The sequence below is a fragment of the Lepisma saccharinum genome, chromosome 1 (genome assembly GCF_977018435.1).
Source record: "Lepisma saccharinum chromosome 1, izLepSacc3.1, whole genome shotgun sequence".
Lineage (NCBI taxonomy): Eukaryota > Metazoa > Arthropoda > Insecta > Zygentoma > Lepismatidae > Lepisma > Lepisma saccharinum.
Window position 1 is genome coordinate 179,010,599 of NC_139229.1, and position 23,243 is coordinate 179,033,841.

The following is a 23,243-nucleotide window of genomic DNA, read 5'->3' on the forward strand; positions in this document are numbered from 1 at the left end:
ATCCTAGAGGGGGCAATTTTTTAATATATTGTGTTGCATTGACAGATATAGCAAGGTACAGAAAGGCACTTGTCCCCTCCCCTACTACAAAAGTAATAAGTAACAGGAAAGGGATGTTATCTTGAAACTCCAACGAACAATAAAAGTTCGAGCAACATCAAATAACAATATTTCGATAATAACCTTTCGGACTACCGAAGAATACCAAGATAAAATTTAAAATAAATAAGCTAATCGGGACTGTATCTACTTTATATTTACAGGTCCATAATGTTAATACAGGATTAATATATACCAACAGCTTTGGGCTTCTCTGCAGAACTGATTAAGGAAGTCATTTATAAATCGTGCTCCATAATGTTTCCCTCTAGTTTCCAGTATGCAAGATTTTTACGCACAAAGGAATCTAACGAGAATCCAACAACACCATTGTGTTGTGTTATGCAAGAAAAATCGAATTAATTAAATAATAATGGTTACATATTATCTAGACTTTGATGAATTGTGTAAAAATGTGTAATTCATTTTTTGTAGGCCTACTTGCTAAAACATTGAAACATGGGTCTCTTACTCCACCACGGATTCTATTTGCTTCAAATGAAAGTCTCTTGCATCACTACAGACAATGTTTGCTTACTGGTTACGTTAATAATTTTGCAAAATATTGTGTTGTTGAAATACATGTGTTTGACACCCGACAAACAAATAGGAATCCCTTGATTGATCAATGACTTCTTGGATTACAGTGTCATCATTAATATTTCATATCAAGTTTTATAGGAGGGAAATGTTGTATCCTCTTTACATTATGAAAAATACCTTCCTTAATGACTATGGTACGAAACCGAACGATATAAGGGGCCTCCTTCGCCTTACCCCATTTCCGCGGCACAAGGTCTCTGGGCCGCTTATCGCCACCACTTTTTGAGCAGAAGTGTACAAACCCCAAACATCAGTTTTTTTACGCTGATACTGATTTCTGCCACTCACAGAATGGCTTAAGATAGATGAATAAAATTAGGAGAATCCACTCCTTAGCAGAAGAGTTGACATAATAATTTGTCAAAAAATTAGGTTGTGCCTGGGGTACTTTAACAGACAACGTCTACAACAGACACAATGTAAATAGAATATAATTTGAGAGATTTTCAATCGTATTTAGAGCCTCCCCGATGGCACAGTGGTAGCGTCGTTGCCTTGTAATCAAGGGGTCCCGGGTTCGATTCCCGGTGGAGGTACATAGTGGTTCGGATCTCACTTTAAAACTGTAGGTTCAGTCCCGATTAGCCTTACTGTGCATAAAGTGGACTTAAAACACCAATTTGATCAATCAATCATATTTATTTCACTGCAGCTTTTTTCTACTTGTCATTTTCTTGAACCTATATTCATAGGGTGCTTCATGATAACACAGACAACTTTCACAGTGTGCACAGGGCATCAAGGCAAGCAACTCTTCTCAGTCACTATTTACTTGTCTAATTCTACTTTCGATGTTACAAGCAATCGACATATGGCATCTTCTGTCCTTAATGTATGCAATCCATTGATAACTTTGCAGTTGCAAATGGCATTAATTTTTACTGCCGTTTAAAATTCTGAGAGCAATATATAACATGCTATGGAAACGATATCATGCAAACAGTCAGGGTTAAAACTTAACTTTTCCTTTATAAAATGGATATCATAACACACACCTATGTTGCTTATCACATTTGATGTGTTTGCATAGAAAAATGATTCATAAGATTTGAAATTGATATTTACACTCCATAAGATGCTAAGTGTAACCCGTATCAAACTACAAATTTGATCGCTTTCTAACCGAAATAATAAATGTGAAACACTACCACATTTTCATCGTGTTGGATAATAATTTGAGCCAGTAAGCTGTCCTTCATCTTTCACTAGCCGACCTCCATGGTGGGATGGTTACATAACACACTATGAAGCCAGGGGTTCCAGGTTCGAGCCTGGGCATGAGTGTTCTTTGTGAGCAGAGGCGTAACCATAATTTTTTATCTGGAGAGGGGGTGAAGTACCATGAGAAACGTGCCAATATTAATAATATTTATATAGTGGTGGTAGTGGTAGTAATAATAGTAACATTAAAGACGTTATTATCGTCGAAAATCATGCAAAAGGGGGTAGAAGTCGGTGCTAAAGCATTTGTGTTTGAACAAATTATTTGAAATATTTTTCTAACACGTTCAATTTCATATTAGCTGGTAATGGAAAACAAGCACACAAACTGTATTTTTTGAAAGAATATGCATGATGAACAATATTATTTTTGTATATATGACACGTACTGTATAACTTCCATGTACAACATATATTTTACACATATGCAACGTAAAATATGAAAATACATATGCACCATGCTAATGCTAAATTATGATCAATTCCTCCGCCAAATTATCTCTCAAATGAGGGCTCTCCTTTTTCTCAAAACAACTGTTCATGCATTTAAGCAGCAACAACCTGAAGTATATGCCTATATCTGGCCTTACTTCTCTCTCTGGTAATTTAGAATGCATTACAGAAAATAATCATATTGGGATCGAAGCGAGCAGGAAAAATCTTTAGATCCAAATATTTGCAAACTGAAAACAATATTTATTTAATAGGGCGCAAATAATATCACGGACGCCATGGCATTCTCTTTAACATTTTTTTTTTCATTTAGATCGTTTTGGCTCCCAAGGCTGACTTCCGCCGCCCCCTAGCTATGGCTCAGAACTTGCACTATACCTATGAATAGCAGATATTTCGCTTGTGAGCGAAGCGATCAAGAAAATTTTACGAAATGTACTTTTATTTGTATAAAATTTGAAATCGAAGGTGCAATTGCCCCTCTGTGTCCCCTGCAAGTGCCCTTAGCCGTCTGGAAGAAAAGTGCAAGAAACACTTGAAAATTGATTCCATCTCGAGTATCCATTTGTCCTGCTGTTCTTAGATTTTACTAGTCATGTTTCTTTACTTCAATGTTTGCCCCCCCCCCTCTAGAGTGAACTTTCGTCCAAGATTGGGGGGACAATGTCCCTGGCCCCCTGTGGTTGCAACACTGTTTGGGAGTGTCTCTTCATCAATTTCACGTCATCACTCATTGTCACGATTAGCTAGATGTGGTAGAAAAGCAACGCTAAGTAAAATAAAAAAAATATCCACTCCCCTCTCTCTATCACATGAATCGCTATTACCAAAAGGTAAACTTGGGAAACAAAAAATTATGCAGTTCAAACTTCATAGCAACACATCCAAGGAAAACATCCAAACACATTAGGCACCTTTAATACAAGACTACTCAAAATATCACAAATGAAAATTGCGAAATCATTTCCCGAAGTCTGAAACTGGAAGGGAATTCATTCCTCCCAATCCGGATACGACATTATACGGAATCCACCTTCATAAATCACAAAATCAATAAATGTTTTTGTTATGTTGCGACAGTAATACAGAATATTATTGTAAAGATTAGTGAGAATTCCAGGTAGGAATATGTTCTGTATTTTTCACAGGGGGGCTGTTGCCTCCCCTGCCCCCCTCTAGCTACGGGCCTGAATAAGGGGAGGCGGTGTATGCATCATTTTAGAAGCAAGCTACGTGTAACACATACCAGGAGCCCCAAAATCATCATTTGCCTACACCCAATTTGAAGGGTTTAACACAAGAATGACAGATCCCACATTTCCTTAAAACAGAGAGTAACTGAAGGCTCTTCTTGTACTCAGATCCTCCAACATCTGATACACAGAATATAACAAAATAGAAGGAGGTATTGAACATAACCCACAACTTTGTATTTGCACAGGAGATACAGGACTGTATAATTTTCAGTTGACATCTTAATTCTCGTTAACCCCTTCAATTCTGTCGGCGGTAAATTAGACAGTTTCGAAGAATCGAGAGTTCCTCAACTTGGGGTGTATTATTAGCAACGAATGAAAGATCAAAAATCTCCTTTTAAACGTGACATTGTTTCATTGATTTAATTAATGTTTTTTATTCGTTTCCAGTGCGTCTCTCAGTCGTGGTATCTCTCGGTAGACATGCAACTGTTTGTCTTCTCCCCATTAATCTTGTACCCCCTATGGAAGTGGCCGAAGATTGGCATGTGCTGGTTGACGCTCCTCACTCTGGCCTCCGTGGCCATCCCGTTTGCGATTACCTTCGTCGAAGAATATCCCTGGGCAATGGTACTCGAGTAAGTGATTACAACATTTTCACTAGTGTACTCAACATCAGTAAAATACTCAATCGTCTATTCTATTATCCACGAGGACAATGAAATTAAGAAAGGCTTAGGGGCATTCCATTGTCACCCTTACGGGTTGGACACCCGAACTCAGGGTTGGCATGTTTAAAACAAAAGTTTTTAAAACACTTTGTTTTAAACATTTGAAACACACTGCTTTGTTTTTTTTACAAATGTTTTAAACGTTTAAAACAATGTATTTTAAACATGTTTTTTTAGAAGTGTTTAAAACACATTTTGGTACTTGATATTTTATAGTCTGTGATATTTTTTTGTTTGGCAACCCTGTATTTTCATTAAATCTGTGTCAATTAATTCATGCTTTACGTGTCTTACTTATTGCACAACATTTGAGCAACCTTATGTACTGACGTCACGGGAGAAAGCTTTTTAATTTTAGGCTAAATGCCTACGTTGTTAGGTTAGGCAGGCTAGCTATGAATGCACAAGGTAGCAAAACTGTTGTGCGACAAGAAAGACGCGTGCTTTACTGTAGAAATCGAAACTTCTCAGTTCTTTGTTTCCTACCGTCCTATATGTTTGAGACTGGTAGAAGCTGGAAACTAATATCTGAATACACAGTGCGTGATTTTGATCATGACGTGAATTTTTTTCTCATGCGATACGATTCATTGGTTTGTATAACTGAATGAAGCGCAGATGCTTACTTTTGGTAAAATATTTTTTTTTACTTGGAAAGATAAATTGATTTGGAGAATCTATTATGACACTGTAGGTTGTTTTCTGCTATATAAACTGTTCAGGCAGCAGTAAATATTTCACCCTGATTTTTCCAGGACGAGGATAGTAATTCTATAATATTTAGTTTCTTGAAATTTAGATGAATATGAATCCTAACCTACTTCAGCAGTGGCGGAAAAAAGGGGGCTATTACCCCCAACTTTTGTCCCTGCAGTAGAGGTGTGCGGGATCCCAAAAAGTCGGAACCGGGATCGGGGGGGATTCCGTCCCGATCCCGACTTCGGAAAATTACTTCCCGACTTTTCGGGAAATACAGAATTATCATTTTAAAAAGTCGTCAATTCTCGACGTTTTCTGCATTGTAGATGTCTGGAACTTATCGGAAATTGTTAGTTTTTGTACCAGAAGTGCAAAAACAAGCACTTAAGATGGAAATTACGTGTAGAATTCAAGATTTTCAAAAGCTCTGGGAAATTTCGAACATATCCCGTTCCGAAAATTTCTCGACTTTGTAGGGAAATTGAGAATTTTCTCCTTCCCGAATGTCGGGATTTAAAGAATTTCCCGTCCCGACCCAAAAAATTCTGTCCCGCACACCCCTTCCCTGCAGTATGGTAAACCTTTTCTCAGAAGTTAAATAAACTGTCCTTTCCGCCACTGTACTCATAAAAATGAGTATTTTTTTTCTTTTACGACTTTAACTATAATTTACTGGGAAAAGGTTGACTTTCTTTTGTTTAAAACATGTTTAAAACATGTTTTTTTAAACTCATGTTTAAAACTGTTTAAAACAAAAAAAATGTTTTATACAACAAAAAACCGTTTGTTTTGTTCTTTTTTTTAAAAAAACAAATTTTGCCAACCCTGCCCGAACTACACTTTTTATATTAAAGTAACTATTCTACTGATAATTAAGCAATGTTTTTCTTACAGCTTGTGGGCAGTGAAATATGAAACTTAACATTGTTGATTAAACATAACTTCCCTTAAAATACTTTCCCAGATTTATAACAATAAGTGAACAATTTTATGTCACGGGTGGGACAGACGAAACACTGCCTCTTGACTTCAAAACAAATTTATTTTAATTTCTATAAATTATCAAATTATGGAAAATGAACTATTTAAGATAAATAGAGAAGGTAATTGACCCTTGAATATTCTAGTGGAGTTGAGGGGCAAATGTAACAGTTAAAGGAGAAATTAATGGTTATTTGGTGTCACGGGTGGGACACAATAAGAATCAAAGATTAATCAAAACGTTAAATAAACGAACAATATGTTACCTATGATACCTTCTACATTCTAACTTAATTATGTTTTATACTTGAAATGTCACCCAAATGACAATTTTGGATTGTTCACTCAAAAGATAGAATAAAGTTACAGCATTTTATTTAATTTTAAAAATGGAGATTCAGAGTCACTTGGACATGGGATGTCCCTTAAGGCAAAGCCATTTTTTGGTAAGGGTGGACGTTTGGGTGTATTGCTTACTCAATTGCCTGTGTTCTATTTCCTTACATTGCAGTGCAAGATCTGGACTAAATTTAGCCCCAAACTATGAAAGAAGGGCGAAGGCTCGCGTAAACGCCGTATATGAGATGTAGATAGACCCATTTTCCTAAATTATCGGCGTCCTCAAGGAAGCAACGTTGCCGTGCTAACGGTAGTCAGGTTGCAAAGTGCTAAGAAATCAGGTTGCGAACTCCAAATTCACCATCATTATTCTTACTGAAATGAACGATTTTATTCCCAACTTGTAATCGATTTTCTCGTCTGTATATTAGTCTCGCTTCGCATATAGCCTAGTTAGCCTAGAATATGCGCTTCTGTTACATTGGTAATGCTTTGCATGGAATTCTTCAGTGTCTTCTTTAGTGTTATTGTACTTATCTTGTTATTTGAAATATGTAATTACTAAAAATCCAGTAAGCTATATTCTCCATATCCAATAACAATTGTTTTTCTCAGTATATACTCCGTATTTATTTACAGAGTTTGGAGAAATTACTTTGTTTGTACGGTATATATTTTTCATAACACATATAATGATAATTTAATAAAAATATTCAAAGTAACTATTCAAGCACATCAAGATCTGTACAAATAACATTAGTAATGAGGTTATACCCACATAAGATAATTCACTGTGCCACAGATGATAATGTAAGAATGTTCGTTCTTATTCTGCTGGAATGTTGACTGCTCTATCTAATCTAATTGGGGATGCAACAATAGAAAGGCACACGACACACAGGCTCAAGACCGACTTCGCTGCCTACAATTTCTCTTAGTTATATCAAGGGCGCCGACTTTCCAAAATTTCTGTGGGTGCATATCAATGGCGGTTAGATCTGTAATTATCAAGGAAATACCACATTCATACAAATTAAAATGAAAAAATCTTCATAAATGCAAATAATTTTAATTGTATTGCAGAAAGAACTATGCAAGGATTTTGTTGTGAACAGAAACTACAAAATAACTAACTTTAGGTACCAAGCAATAATAATAATAATAATGACATGTTAACTTTCAATATAAAACACATTCCTTCTTACGTCATTTGCACTTATGAATTTGTTTGCAATTTTGGTAATGTCAATATTTTTAGTCATTTCTTTATGAACATGCAAAATTGCCAAATCATTCAATCTTTTTTGGGTCATTGTTGACCGCAAAAACGTTTTCAATCGTCTAAGTGCTGAAAATGACCGCTCAGAGGTACAAGAAGTAACAGGTATAGTTAAAATCACCCATACAAACTTCACAAATTCTGTGAGCATTTCACGCATGACCACTGTTTTCTCTACTTAAAAATATTTGTAATGTCTGACAAGTTGGCCACATTTTCTTTGTTCGTTCTGCACACATCTAGAAACATGTCCCTGTGCAATGTTAGCTAGTCTTTATCAAAGTCTGTCCCATAGAACTGCAAAGAATACCCATCACCGAAAGTAACACAAAGTGAAGAATCTTGCTTTGTACATTAATCGAAGATTTTACAGATCTCAAGCATATTTGGAGAAAAAATGAGAATATACAAAGTTCTGGGCATGTTAAAAATAAAAAGGAAAAATTTACTTAACAACTTCAATTATCTGGTAAGAAACTTGATACTGAATAACCATAAAGCCAAGAGCACTCCCTTTTCTACTACATATCCTAATCCTTTAAAGATTTAAAACAACCTTAACTCGGTTTCAACAACTGGGTATATTAACAATCTCACAAAAGGTCGATATTACGACTGGTATTCAAGACTGTACCAAAAAAAATATATTAATAGATTATCAGTCATAAACTCAATATTCCTGCTTCTGTAATCTTTTCACACTTACATTATGCTCTTCGGAGTTCAAGAGGTGTACTACCAACTTCAGAGTCTACCTCAAAAACATTCATAATACAATAACAGGGGAACCATTCTCTACCCTTTATAAAAGCCATTTCGGCCGCATACATTACAAATGTCCACGTGGAATTCTCTTAACACAATATAACAGGTGAACCAATTTCTACCCTTCTCAAACGCCACCGGCTACTGATATCACAATAGAATATCACTTAAGGAATCCCAATAACAAAAAAACTATATTCAGCCTATCACTTATTCTAGCCATTTCAATAATTTCTACAAAAACAACCCAATAAATGAAACCATTAACTTTATCCCAATGTCGCAAGTATTCAGACTCCGATCGGATATGTATTCTATATTCGCAAAGATATTAATGTACACATTCTGACCAGAAGTGTGCTCTCGGATTAATGTTACTAAAAAAAATTATATTTATTTATTGAACTTCCTGACCAGGAAAGTACCGAAAAATTATTAACTTGTACCTCCTGACCAGGAGTGTTCTAGGTTTGAAACAACTAAAATTTAGAAGTTATTAACGGAACCACCTGACCAGGAGAATTCCGAAAGGTTAAGAAAAAAACTAAACTAACTCGACGAGAAGACTGTATATCTTAGATGACCCTAGTTTATTTATCATGAATTAATATTGCAGTCACACTGACTAGTGCTAATTCCAGCTAAATTTATAATAGTTATTGATTCTTAATGATTTAGTATAAAAATTAATCAAATGAAAGCCTGCAAAATCCCCTTTAAAGACTGTGTTGTCCAACACTAGTCCCAAAGGTAGCTTCCGGAAAACACCGGACATTGGGGAAGGGAGAACTGAACACAATGCAAGTATTCTCCCAGCCTGGACCCTGACGCGCGATGTGATTACCTTTAAAATTGGAAATGTAATAATCTTTGCCAACTAATCTCTCCGTATTTATAGTAGCGGGATTGCGCAATTCTCTTCCCTAAACAAAAGATTTGGACAACGGAAAGTTATTTCTAGGCCACAACAATTACCCCTTCTAAAAGACATTCAGAAAGAAACTCAATGAAAGCTAAATTTACTAATAAACCAGCGCAGCGTCGACCGACAAAGAACGCATTGTTGACACAAAAGAAAAGAATGCAACCTTCAACTTGCTCTGCGTTCTTTATCGCCCGGCAGAAACTGCATTACAATTTAACTAAGAAACATTTATACCTCCTTGAAAAATAAAAATCCTTAAATCGAAAAATAATTTGAATAGCAATGAAATTTACCAATATTTCTCAATCGTAACAAGCGTGAAGAACAACGAGAGGATGAAGATTTCGTGAATTTGGCATGAGAATTGATTGATTGATTGAATTGGTGTATGTACAGAAGGCAAATCGGGGCTGTGCCTACAGTTTAAAGTGGGATCCGAACCATTATGTGCCTCCACCGGGGATCGAACCCGGGACCCCTTGATTACAAGGCGACGACGGGCAGAAGAGTAAAATGTAGCACCTACGCAAAGGGTACCATAGTAAAAAAAAACTCAGGGTTCTACACACATATAGTATTTTCTTTCCATCATTTTCAATTAGATATTCTTTCCTCTAAGTATTTTCAGTTTTCTCGTGGACAATGTTAAAAAGACAAGGCCACCATTTAATGGTGCTGTAAAAGAATTTGCATTAAATTTAGTGTTTTTAAACCACTAATTCAGGTCTGGATTCGTACTTCTTGTTATTTTATATCGTGTTCTACTTACTATCTAGGTTAAACACGATGATGAGAAAAACCGAGATGGGCATGCCTAACGCAGGGTTCGAACCTAGGACACCAATCCACCATGGATGCTGAAATACCATTACTTGTTGCCTGCCAACCTCAATATTTACCTGAAACTCAGCTCATTCCGTGGCGCAACATCCAAAACCTAAGCATCTACAGTTGTATTTTAGTGAGTGACGTATGGCTAGTGCATCAAGTCCCATTACAGGTATATTTCGGATGAGACGATCAAAGCTGACATAGCCATTCAGATACACGGGAGCTCGCATTTTTTTTTTATATGAAGAATATGGTTAATAATATTATTTTCTTTCTAGCGATACCTCTCACGAGTATTTAATGCACGTGTACTTTCCGAGCTACACAAGGGCTTCTCCGTACCTCGTTGGACTTGCCATGGGATATTACCTCTACCAAACCAGAGGGAAGGAAGTCAAGATCTCTCATGTAAGAAAATGTCACTATGTTGTGTGTACATAGACTTCATACGTTCTTTCAAGCATACTGACGGCATACACGAGATGTCATTCAAGTTATGGGAAATTCTTCTTTGACTACTTCTTAATAAAAGCAAATCCAAGTTCCAAGGAATTCAAATATTTCTATTTCTGTTTTTCCACGTAGTATATTTATCTTATAGTACAAATTCTTGCACTAAGCACTAATAACAAAAACCATTCGTATTTGTCACGGAAAATAAGGGTATCTAAAAATATGCCTCACAATTTAACCAAAATATTACCAAAAAAATAACAATCATATATCGACCAAATAGCATTAAGGAACTCAAACTCTGTATTGAAATTAGTTACTACTATTCGTTGGATGTTGGAACGTGCAAATAATTGATCGTCACATGTTGTTTGCGTGTGAACGTCGTCATTGCTGGATATAATATTCCAGGCATAAACATCACCATTGTATAAGGTTCCTAATATTGTATTTGTAATATTTCCCTAATTAAAACAGTTATATCTTGCGCTACATTTAAAGACTCCAGATTTTTGTTCTTGTTGTTTAATTGTAGATGTGGTCAACTGTAGGTTGGTTATTCTCTACAGCTGTCTGTATCGCTGCCCTTTACACTCTACACATCCATTATAAAAGTGACCACGAGTACAATGTGTGGGAAGCGTCGTTCTATTCCTCCTTTCACCGGCTTGGATGGGCCCTTGGCATCTGCTGGATTATCTTTGCTTGCGTCAAGGGATATGGAGGTAAGATTCGTACTCTCAGGAGAAAATTTCGAGTCCAACATGGTATAGTTTGGCTTAGTAACCTAGTTTAAGGTGCAGAAAGTTACATTCGAACAACATAGAATTGGTTTTCAGCCAGTGGCAATCAAGAATCTCATATGAAGTCAAGTGTGGTCTATGCATGTTTCAAGGTAAGGTAATTCTCGTATGTTTTACATGTCATGTATTTCAATATTACGTCTTGTAAGTTAAGTTGTGTTAGCAACGACAAATGAAATCTTCAGGCCAGGCCGTCAATACCATTACTGCCACAAACACTAAAGGTTAAAAATATGACCTTCTACAAACCTTCCAGTTTGTGTCCATGACTTTCAATTTGCCTGGAGGATCTTTCCCTTTGTTTTCTTTAGCCCCCCCCCCCCGATGGCGCAGTGGTAGGGTCGTTTCCTTGTAATGAAGTGGTGCCGGGTTCGATACCCGGTAGAGGCACATAGCGGTACGGATCCCACATTAAACTGTAGGTCCAGTTCCGATTAGCCATACTGTGCATAAAGTGGACTTATAACAAAAATTCAATTAATCAATCAATTAACTTTGTTTTCTTTGATTTGGTCTGGGTGAAGATACTATTAAAATTGTCTTTTTTATTGCATACTTCTTGACATTTTTTATATTTATTTGTTGGGATATCACTTTCTCTCATATTCAGTCAGCAGCCTAAATAGACCCTTGTTTTCAACTATGTGTGCATGTGGTTAAAGCGTTGATACGTTTGGATTATTGGGAATAAATCAATATCTGTAGACCCCCCCTCTCTCTCTCCCTCCCACCTCCATCGTACATTTTTGGGAGAATGGGTACTTGCATTGTCAGTGGTTCGAATCCCACTTTTAATTGTAGGTCTTGTCCGAATTGAAGAGTGGAAGTATGTAGTGGACGAAGTGAAAAACAAAACATTGCGAAATCGAAACTTCCTTCACTACAGGCTTAAAGACATACTTACCTTTGTCCGTTATTTAAAAGGCAACTTCAATAAGAAACACTCTCGTTGGTTCGGTTAAAATATGAATACCCACATTTTATAGGAAGAAATAAAAATCTGAATTTTGAAACATGGGCGCAGTTAGTAAGGGGCTAGGGAAGCTAAGCCCTCAGGACCAGACATTAGTACCCCCCAAGAAACTCGACACATGTACAAAATAATTAAGGAAAGAGAAACCATCCAAAAAAATACGGAAATTCATAATGAAACTTTACATCTGAGAAATAACAATTTCATGTGTTACTCTTGTGGTGTGACTTAAGGAGAGAAGTTCAAATTATGTTTTGATGCAGAATAGAACAGAAGGTAGGTCAATTGTAGTAAAAATAGGAAAATGTAAAGTTGTAGAGAAATGAAAGAAATTTATATTTGTAGTATGACATTACGTACGAAGATAGGGCTTTTGAATGTCTTGCAGCATTATAATTTGTTCATTACCATGAACACAGGATTAACCATCAACACAAATATAATTAATATTATAATATATTCAAATTATACCTTCTTTATTCTAAAGAAAGTGCTCTTTAATAAATTTGCTCCCATCTATAATAGTCCTTTCATGAAAGTGACACTCGAAAGTCAACACACGCTATGATGCCAGTGGTCCCGGATATGGACATGGGTGTTTTTTTGTGAGTGTCCCTTCATCAATTTCATCGTATCATCACTCATTCTCATCGTCGTGATTAGCCAAAAGTGGCAGAAAAGCGACGCTAAATAATAAAAATTGAATCAAATCAAATCAAACTACCCCAAGAAGAATGGCCATGATAATTTTCGTAATGGATAAAAGCATGAATAATGATAGTCTCATTTAGCCACACCCCAAGTGGACGGACGAAACTACGCCTATGGCTATGTACTGTCTCCGGCAATAAAAATGGGACACCTAGATCCTGAAATACTCGGTTCCCTTTTAAGGCGTTATGTGTGTTGCCTAATTCTACGGCAATAAGCGGACTTTAATAATAAATTTTCAATGGCAACTTCTACCACATCCGTAGAGTTAGGCAACACACATGACGCCTTGCATGGAAGCTAGTATTTCAGGATCTAGGTCTTCCATTTTTATTGCCGGTGACTGACCAGACGTCGCTTCACCCGTTATATATTTCCACTTGATCTGAGTATAAAGTTTACGAAAAACAGACTGCATGTTTTTATGGGGTGGAGAGTTAATGCATATTATATCTTTCCCCGAATTCCTTCGAACTGTTTCAGGTCCAGTGAATGCGTTTCTATCGTGGAACTTCTTTCAACCACTCAGCCGCCTCACATACTGCTGCTACCTTACCCACATAATGTACCACATATACGAGGAGGGTGTGGTGAAAAGCACAGTGTACATGGACGATTACACAGCTGTAAGTATTATCTAGGTTGTATTTTTAAGGAAGGCGTGAAGGGGGGATTCATTCCCTCCTAGATACTTGTGTGCATTCTCCTTCTGCATGCAAATATCATCCCACCCCCTTTCTTGTAAATCTTCCCCTCTCATATTATTGTACGAAGTGCAGTGCAATCAGTGCGGGATCTACAAATCTTGCCCCCTCCCCCGCAAAATATTGCCAAAGACCCCTTCTACCTATTTACCTTTACACACAAACGCACACACGTGTGTGTGGGTGGGTGTGTGTGTGTATGTGTGTGGGTGTGTGTATATATATATATATCTCTCTCTCTGAAGAAAATTAGTGTAGATTGGAAAGAGAGAAGAATTCTAATCAACTTATACATGAATCAACGAGTTAAAGCGAGAACAGGAGACGAAATGACAGAAGGATGTGAAATTGGAAGACGAGTACGACAAGTGATGCTGCCTATCGCCTACTTTGTTTAATATCTATTTAGAAGATATAGTGAAAAATTGTTTCCAGGGCACAGGAGGTGTCAAATTGGGAGGAAGAAGAATAAACTGCATAAGATTTGCTGATGAATGGCATTACTCGCTGAGGATGAAATAACCATAAATAGTATGTTAGAAGAGTTAAGCAGCAGCTGTGAGCTGTGAGCAGTATGGGATGAAGATTAATGTAAACAAGACAAAGGCAATGGTTATTGGACGGAAACCAAGGAATATTAATGTGAGAGCAAACAGTGAAAGAATCCAGCAAGTGGATAGCTTCAAGTACCTCGGATGCACTATAAGCAGTGACATGAGCTGCAAACAAGAAGCGAAAATGAGAATCGCAATAGCAAAAGAAGCTTTCAATAGAAGAAATAATGTTTTTTGTGGACCCATGAACATAGGTCTAAGGAAGAGATTAGTGAAATGTTTTGTGTGGAGTGTAGCACTATATGGTGCAGAAACCTGGACGTTAAGAAGAATTGAAGAGAAACGACTCGAAGCTTTTGAAATGTGGACATGGCGAAAAATGGAGCGTGTAAAATGGACGGACAAGGTAAGAAACGAAGCCGTACTGAAAAGTGTTGGTGAAAAAAGATCTATACTGGAGACCATCAAGAAGAGGAAAAGAAACTGGTTAGGACACTGTCTAAGAAGGAACTGTCTGCTAAGGGATGCCTTGGAGGGAATGGTTGAAGGAGGAAAAGTCCGTGGAAGAAAGAGATATCAGCTTAAGGATGATATTAAATTAACTGGATCGTATGCTATTACGAAGCGTAAGGCAGAGAATAGGGAAAGCTGGAGATTGCAGTGAAATAATTGCCAATTAGGCAGAAAACAACGAATGAATGAATGAATATAGGCTATATGGTGGTCTATATTTTACACTGTTTTCTCACACCTGGTAAATGATACATTCGTAACTTTTACCTGATTAAAGATAGTTTGAGGAAACCTTCACCACTGCTTTTCTCGTGAAATTCTAGGCTCATTTGATTCTACCACACGGGAAACCCGGGCTGGGTGTCTAAGATAGGAATTTTTCCGGCTTTGTTCCGGCATAAAGCGGCTCTACGGCCCACCCAGCCTTAAATCAAATGGTACCCGGGGGGATAAACGCGGCCGCAGCGTGGTCCTGATCACATCACCTCCAAGATGGCCGACATCGAAAATATGTGGGGCCATACCCTCACATACCCTAAATGTGCCTTCATGGCACGGTGCTATATGCACAGGGAACTTTACCTTTACCTGTATATATTGTATTCGTTTCTATACCCCTGAGTAACTGAGTTTATTTTTTACATACGCATATACGGGGTGTAAGGGGTGACCTTCCACGTAGTACACCCAAATGTCAACCTCACTTCCACGTTAGTACACCCTGGACTGCAGACTAACGAAGCTCTGGCGACTGGCCCCATGGCAAGTATAATTTTGTTTGTGTTGTCCTGTTCTTTTGTCCTTGTGTGCTGAGTGCCCCTTTACAGCCTCAGCTTTTAACGAAAGTCAGAATATTTTATGATTTTAGTAATACAACGTTAGAGTTGTTATGTATAATGGTAAGGGCAGTGACGTGCGGTGACGTCGACACTTGGGGTAGCAGTCAGTCGCGTGCTCAAGTGGGGAGGGTTTGGTGTGGGTCACACCCCTCCTCCCTTTAGGGCCAGTATTCCTATGTGTGTCCCTTCATCAATTTTGTCGTACCAAAGGTGGCGGAAAAGCGAAGTAAAATAAACTAAATTGAGCAATCAATCAATGATTTGATTTCATTTTTGTTACTTAGCGTCGCTTTTTGTCACATTTGGTTAATTGCGAAGATGATACGATTAAATTGATAAAGGGACGAGCAAAGGGAACGCCCATGCCCGGGTCGGGGTTCGAACCTGGAACTCCTGGTGTCGTAGCGCGCTGTGATAACCACTCCCCCACGATTGGTTGATTTGGTGACAGGTAACAAAACACAACACACTTTTTTGTACTTTCTTCAATTATATTCATTTGACTTTTTGAGTTCTGAGATACATTTTTCATTCCAAATTATTTCATTATTCACTGCAACACATAGGACAAGAATGAGCACTCATCACGGGTTCGAATCCTGGCCTGGATTGTTCATATGAGGTCCCTTCACCAATTTCATCATATCATCACTCAATCCTCATTTTCGCGATATTCAAATGTGGCAGAAAAGCGAAGTAAAATAAACCAAACCAACAACAATATGAACTCGCGTTCTCTTGCCCAAATAAATACATCCGTATTTATGACTGTTAGAGACCAAAAGTAGTATATTTAAATAAAACACTACTAAAACGAGAGTGAGAGAGAGCCTGAGCACATATTTGTAATTTAATCATTATATATTCCATATTTGAAAAAGGAAAAAAAGAAAGAAAGCATAACAGTATTGTCTGCACATAACACGTTCCCATTTCATAAATAATAAAACTACATCCCATATTATACATACGCACATATTGTACAACGTGTAAAAGGTTGTGTAAATACAGAGAACATAGGGACTGCAGAAAATTTTACCCCATGTTGTTTAGAGGATTTACAAAAAAATTATGAGAAACCAATCCCCTATCTGTCCTATAGGAGATAGACTAGGGGACCTGAAAGCCTGGGCTTTCAACCATTGCAGCGGGGGGCGAGGGCGCAAGGGAGGTGGAGGTAGAAATCTTCCTTTTCCTTGGGCCGGCCGTTTCTACCTGGAAACTGGTCAGGCGGAAGAAGAGCGAGCTAGGGTATCCAGCCAGCTTTGCCTGCGGATCACACCGATGGACGAGAAGCGCGTGGAAAAGAAAGTGTTGCGTATGAGCTGTGGTGGCTTTAACAAGACAATAAATATTGTGATTTGAATATAATTCGAGATGTGAGAATGATTGATCTATATCTGGTAGACTAGCTACTCCTCAGTGCACGTCACTGGGTAAGGGGCTGGACCCCGTATAATGTGACGGTGCAAAATAGCCTTAGTGCTGACGCACCCAAAATTTTAAATTCGAATATCAAAAAATATCAAAACATACGCATATACGAACCCTCTACTATGTCAATGGCTGAGGGCCCCCTAAATGCTTACTTGCTTCCGGGGATCCCCCGCACTGCGGGGTTTTGGGATTATAGATCCGGCACTGAGTGCAATCGTTCATTCGAATTGAAATGATGAATTGTAAATGGGAGAAACTGTATTATGTAACTAGTTGCATAAGCCTCTAAGTATTTCAGAGTTACAGAAAGAAATAGCTGCTTTTGAGGTGCATAATCGCAATTCGTAACCCATAGATTCTTCACTCACGTGTGCAGATATTGTGGGCGATATTTGTGACCTCAGTTATATCATATTTTTACTGCCAAGAATATACAGAAGAACCTGTTTCGATATCACTAGGGAACAGCTATTTTGTATCCTGTTAGCGAAAATGTGTTCTTAACTAATTTCGGCATGCTGATTTCGGATTTGCCACTCATTTTTCTCCATCATCTACCATTTTCAAGATACGCTTTTCTTGTAATCTGGCAACAATGTAAACTGTTTGCGTGCCAAATCATCATGTATACCTTCAGCATCTCTTATGTGTTGGTATGTGAGGCTTATTGTAACTCTGTTTGCTACAATAAAGGATATTACTATGTATCGTAATAAATAAACATGCAGCTTACAGCGTTGGATTTGTGCAGTGACACAGACACAGCGGAATGTTCTGTGTTTAACTATGTCGACTGAAAGAACCCCTTAGCTGTGTATATCATCCTAAAACATTTTGTTACATTTTTACTAATGCACTCCAAAATTTTAGTGTAAAAACTTCATAGATTGCGTAAAGATAGTGTACCGAATATACTATGATTGTCGCTGGGAGATGAAGACCGTCTCACATTGTACATATCAGAGTTGTGCTGTAACACTAAGAGAATGGTTGAATGGTATTAATTCAATGCCTTTTGATGTATCTCTGATATGGCTTGAACCAAGGAACCACGTGACAGTTTGTTTATTTTGTCGCACAGTAATGCGTGGCTATTCCTCAAAGAATAAAAGCATATGGACATGCCGATGTGCCCTCCGCATTAAAATCGGTATCACACAGTGAGGGATTCCCAATTCCTAAGTAACTATTCATCATAGTGAAATTGAACATTTCTAGTGACCAGGAACGTTCTTTCAAATATAAAAGATAGTGTTAAATAGAATAAGGTAGGTAGGTTACTTTCTGCACGATCAATTTCAAATCTTTAATTTTATCTGGAAATTAATTTAATAACATCGCCAGATGTCGGCGCACCTGGTACTGTATTCTGACACGACCAATGTAGCCAGTACCATTTGGAATATGTTTTTAAAAAATTTATGAATTTGGCATGATTAACCCCCATAAATCGTCTGTAATGCAAACAATTACTCCCACATCCCCTACTGTGCCTTCACGGCAGTGTGCTATATGCACGGGAAACTTTGCCTTTTTTTAATTTTTATGCATAGAATGCATAAAAATGGATCGTTTTTTATCAATTCGATAAATACCCATTGCGACCATCGACATACATCAAATATTATTGCAAGTGACTCCATATTTGTCTTCTATCCATGTTTTTATTTCCTGCGTACAATATTCTTTTCACACCTTACAAGCTTTTATTCCATACTGAACGTTCATGCAGGGGAATATTTTGGTGTTTAGTGTTTAAAGAATATCCATGTAGATAAAGTTAATAACTAATACAAGGTTCATGTCTCTATCGTTTTTGTACAAAAGTTATGACCTTTCAAAGTCTCGGTTGCGTGACTTTTGGGACATCCTGTATATATCGAATATGTGACGTGATACACAAATTTTGAGACTTTCTCTCAATTCCTCCCACCGAAATTAGTAAAGAACACGTTATTTCATCCAGGAGACAGAAAAAAAAAAGTTGAAATTTGTTCCCTATACCCTGTCCCAGCTAACTGTGGAGCAGGGCCGCGCATAACGGCAGATGAGGAGGAGCGAAATCGACTGGTGAAAGCGCAGCGTTGCCAACCGTACGGTCCTGACCGTACATGTATGGAAATTTCATGACATGTACGGACGTACGGTCCACACCTTAGTCCGTACGCTAAATGTACGGCTCAATCAATGAGACTATCATGTGCATTCACTTTGTTTTGCTAGTTGTTGGTTGATTTGGTGTTTTAGGTCCACTTTATGCACAGTAAGGCTAACCGGGACTGGACCTACAGTTTTAATTGGGATCCGAACCACTATGTGCTTCCACCGGGTATCGAACCCGAATCCCTTGATTAAGGCGACGACGATATCACTGCGCCATCGGGGAGGCACACTTTGTCTTGCGTACGTAATACGAGATTCAAAAATTGAAACAGTATTGATGTCGAAATATTCATAGTGTTTGCCTTCGCCGACGACTAAATCACAGAAAACATGTTGAAGTATTTTCACTGCGTATAACAAAAATACAATTACATTGAACAGTGCCGGCGATTAGGGGGCGAGGGGGCTCAGTTGACCCCCACTTTTTGCCACATTTGCTCCCGCACTATGCTAAATCTTATGTATCAAGGGAAAGTAAACTGTCTTTGCCCCCCCCCGGACAGTTTTGGACCCTAATCGCCGCCACTGACATTCAAGTGTAGGCCTGACTCTCTATGTTCTCAAATACAGCATTTTACAAATATGTTAATTCTGCTTTGCTTTCGATAAGAATCTAAGGTACCTGAACCCAATATGGCCTACCTAAGGTTGGAGTTTGTTTCTACTGGTGTACAAAGTCAGAAAGGTAAAACCAATTGCAAGACTCAAAAGAGGGAACATTACTGAAAATTAGAGCCAATTCCAAATAATAACATGGATGTAAGGGAGGTTTTTTTAAGAAGTTACGTTTAGGCCATATTGGATGTACCCAATATGGCCTAGCAATATTTATTATATGTATTTTGTTTTTTTACCATCAAAATATGTAACAGGAATTGTAAATAAAGTACAACAATGTTGTTTTTATAGGTAGCTAAGTACTTATATTGATACACTTACATTTTATTTGCATAATGACTAATGAGATTTGCACAAAGAAATAACATTGTTTACAAGCCAATAAACAAGGGTGTAACGTGTCATAGCTTGTCACCAGAATTCCATAGATAACATCACAGTCTGGACAAATGAAACATCCTTTACCATCCTTAGTGACTCCCAGACACTCTACGTGAACATGAAAGTAACAGATATCACATTTGTACATGTTCTTCACGATATATTCTTATGTAGCCCATTTTGAGTCCACCTTAGACGTTGTTCTCTTTTCCTTTGTTTAGACAGTATTTTAGATTAAAGTCGAAACTAATTAAATAGTTGTAAAGTACAAATTATGAGCTACCATAATATGGACTAGAGATTTAAATACCTATAACTTGGAAGATGCAGTAAGTAATAACTTACATATGCAATATTAGATCACGTAGAACATAATGACGAGGTCCAGCCATTTTGCTTCTTTGTCCACAAGTTACTGCCTATAGGTACAGCCAACAGGTCCGATCACGGCATTCGAACAGTCTAAATGACATACTTGTGTCATCTGTTGAATTAACCTTGTAACTACTTGGAAACAGCGAATAGACTATATTCGGTTCAGGTACCTCACCTTCCATGTGGTGTTATACATTACTTTGATTTGCATTATATATATATGAACAACAGTTACATGGCATGTTTCTCTCCTTTGCAGGTCCATGCATTCTTTGGGGACATAATCACAACTCTTGCCTCTGCAGCAGTGCTGTCTTTAGTTTTCGAATCTCCAATCCTTGTTCTGGAACGAGCAATATTCAAAAAAGGTAAAACCTTACTTTTATTTTATGGAATATTTTCAAACTGGTAGTAATATCATACAGCTGCTCAATATTATTGCAGTCAGCATAATATGTATCCAATGGCGTGCTGTGAAAAAATAGTTTTAAAAGGATACACATGCGTTGGAATTAGAGTAATGGTAATAACATTGTACAGCCTTGAATATATGTTCTTCTGGGTTGAAATGATTCAATTGAATTCAATGGTATCGTCAACATACGACCTTAAGAAACAAAAATGGCGAGTAGTGTAATTGGGTAGGTTCAAATCAATACTTGGTACGAGGCCTATTATTTTTATTAATTTAAGCACAATGGAAAACCTATTTTGATGATGTTTTTGTCGAATTTATATTATTGCAAATCTGTGATTTTTTCATCTCATACTTCGTACCATGCACACCCACGCATACCCACGCCCACCCATGCACACCCACGCACACCCACGCACGCCCACCCACGCCCACCCAGCTACACCCACGCCCACCCATGCACAGCCACGCATACCCACGCACACCAACACAAATTTACTTCCGGTCTACTTCTATTGCATCATGTTGCGCAACATTGCGCAACATTGCGATAGCTCGTAAGGGTAAACTATTGCGCAATGTTCCGCAACAAGTTATTACGCAATATTATGATGAACCCGTATCTAACGTGTTGTTTTCTGATTGGTTGGTTATGACGTAACGCGATGATGTGGTGTTTTCTGATTGGTTGGTTATGACGTAATGCGATGATGTGGTGTTTTCTGATTGGCTCACTGTTTCGGATGTTTTCAACGCGGTCTGCGGTTAGGTTACTTAAAGGGTTTTCGCATTACAGATCAGTCAGTATCGTGAGAGTGTTTGAAGAGTGCGGACGTGTTGTTGTAGGGCTCCTCATAATTGTTTTGTTAAAAGTTAAGTATTTAATTTATTTTAAAGTTACATATTATTTATTATTTTAAGTTTAAAAAGTGTATCAAGTGATTTTTTTTTCATAGTCATTTCGATCAGATTGAGTTTCGATGTGATCAGATGTTACTTGTCTCCGGAAATTCTGTATAAATAACATAGCTGAAAATTTTATCGTAATAGCTACAATTATTTTTATTTTGGTGGTGGTTCAAGTCGTTTTTCACACAGATTGAATTTGTATTTGTATTGAATTTTGTATTTTTTCCCGAGAAAATTTATATATAAATACCAGAGCTGAAAAAATTATTATAATTATAACTATTGTCTTTTTTAAGTTACATTCTATCAATTATCGTAAGTTTAAAAGTGTTTTTTTTCTAGTAAATAAAATCTTATTGAATTTTGAGTTGATTGTGCGTCTTATTGTTATTTACTTAAAGCATATTAAAAAAAATGTCATCTACCACTTTCATCGAATGTGTTATTTGTGGGAAATTAATCTCCAAAACTAATATTAGCAAACATAGGGCAAGATGTAGCGAAACAGGTTCGAAAATAAATCGTTTGTTACCTACTAAGCCTTGTACTCAATGTGGAAAAATAATTAGCATTGCTAATTTAAGTAAACACATGACAATTTGCAAGGCATCAACCGGACATGGAACATTGAAAAGAAAAATTGATCATCCTGAAACTGAAGCTTCTACTTCCAAACAAATTAAGAACTCTAATGACCAAAAGCCGATTAGATCTGCATTCAACAACCAACCTCTGGATTTTCTTTTTACTTCGAAACCAGGCTGTGATATTTCTAGTTTCTTGAGTGAAATTAAAACATCTATCATAAATATTTTGAAAAATAAACTGGAAAACAACTCCATAAAAGTATATGTTGATCTAATCTGTAAATATAAGAAAACCAATGGTACAAGAAATATTTTATTTTCACAAAACGATAAACCAAGTTCTTTATTTGGCAGACATTGATAATTTGAATGTTTTTTATTCTAATCTTACTAGTGGATTGATTAGGAAACATGATGAATTCGAAGCTAAGGGATCAGGTTGGTCTTTATGTAGAAGTCCTCACAGATTAATCGCTTATGTAAACAAATTTACACCTTTTTCTGCTTCAAGCTACGTTCCACTTCCGGTAGAAATTCAGCATAAGAGAGCTGTGCTGAACATTCATAACACTGAGAATAAGTGTTTTATGTGGTGCATTTTAGCAGCGCTTCACCCGGTTCATTGTTCAAATCATCCGGAATAGGTTAGTCATTACACACAATATGTAGAAGAGATTGAATATGCT

At 37.3% G+C, this 23,243-nt stretch overlaps 1 protein-coding gene across 1 annotated transcript in view; it reads left to right on the forward strand.

Moving 5' to 3' along the window:
- The window catches only part of LOC145987409 (nose resistant to fluoxetine protein 6-like), a 59,947-nt gene that overhangs the window by 15,120 nt on the left and 21,584 nt on the right, over nt 1-23,243 (forward strand). The window contains exons 8-12 of the mRNA XM_083121895.1: nt 4,023-4,210; nt 10,401-10,530; nt 11,111-11,300; nt 13,546-13,688; nt 20,906-21,014. Coding sequence (XP_082978021.1) covers nt 4,023-4,210; nt 10,401-10,530; nt 11,111-11,300; nt 13,546-13,688; nt 20,906-21,014 — 760 coding nt within the window. The remainder of the gene's footprint in view (nt 1-4,022; nt 4,211-10,400; nt 10,531-11,110; nt 11,301-13,545; nt 13,689-20,905; nt 21,015-23,243) is intronic.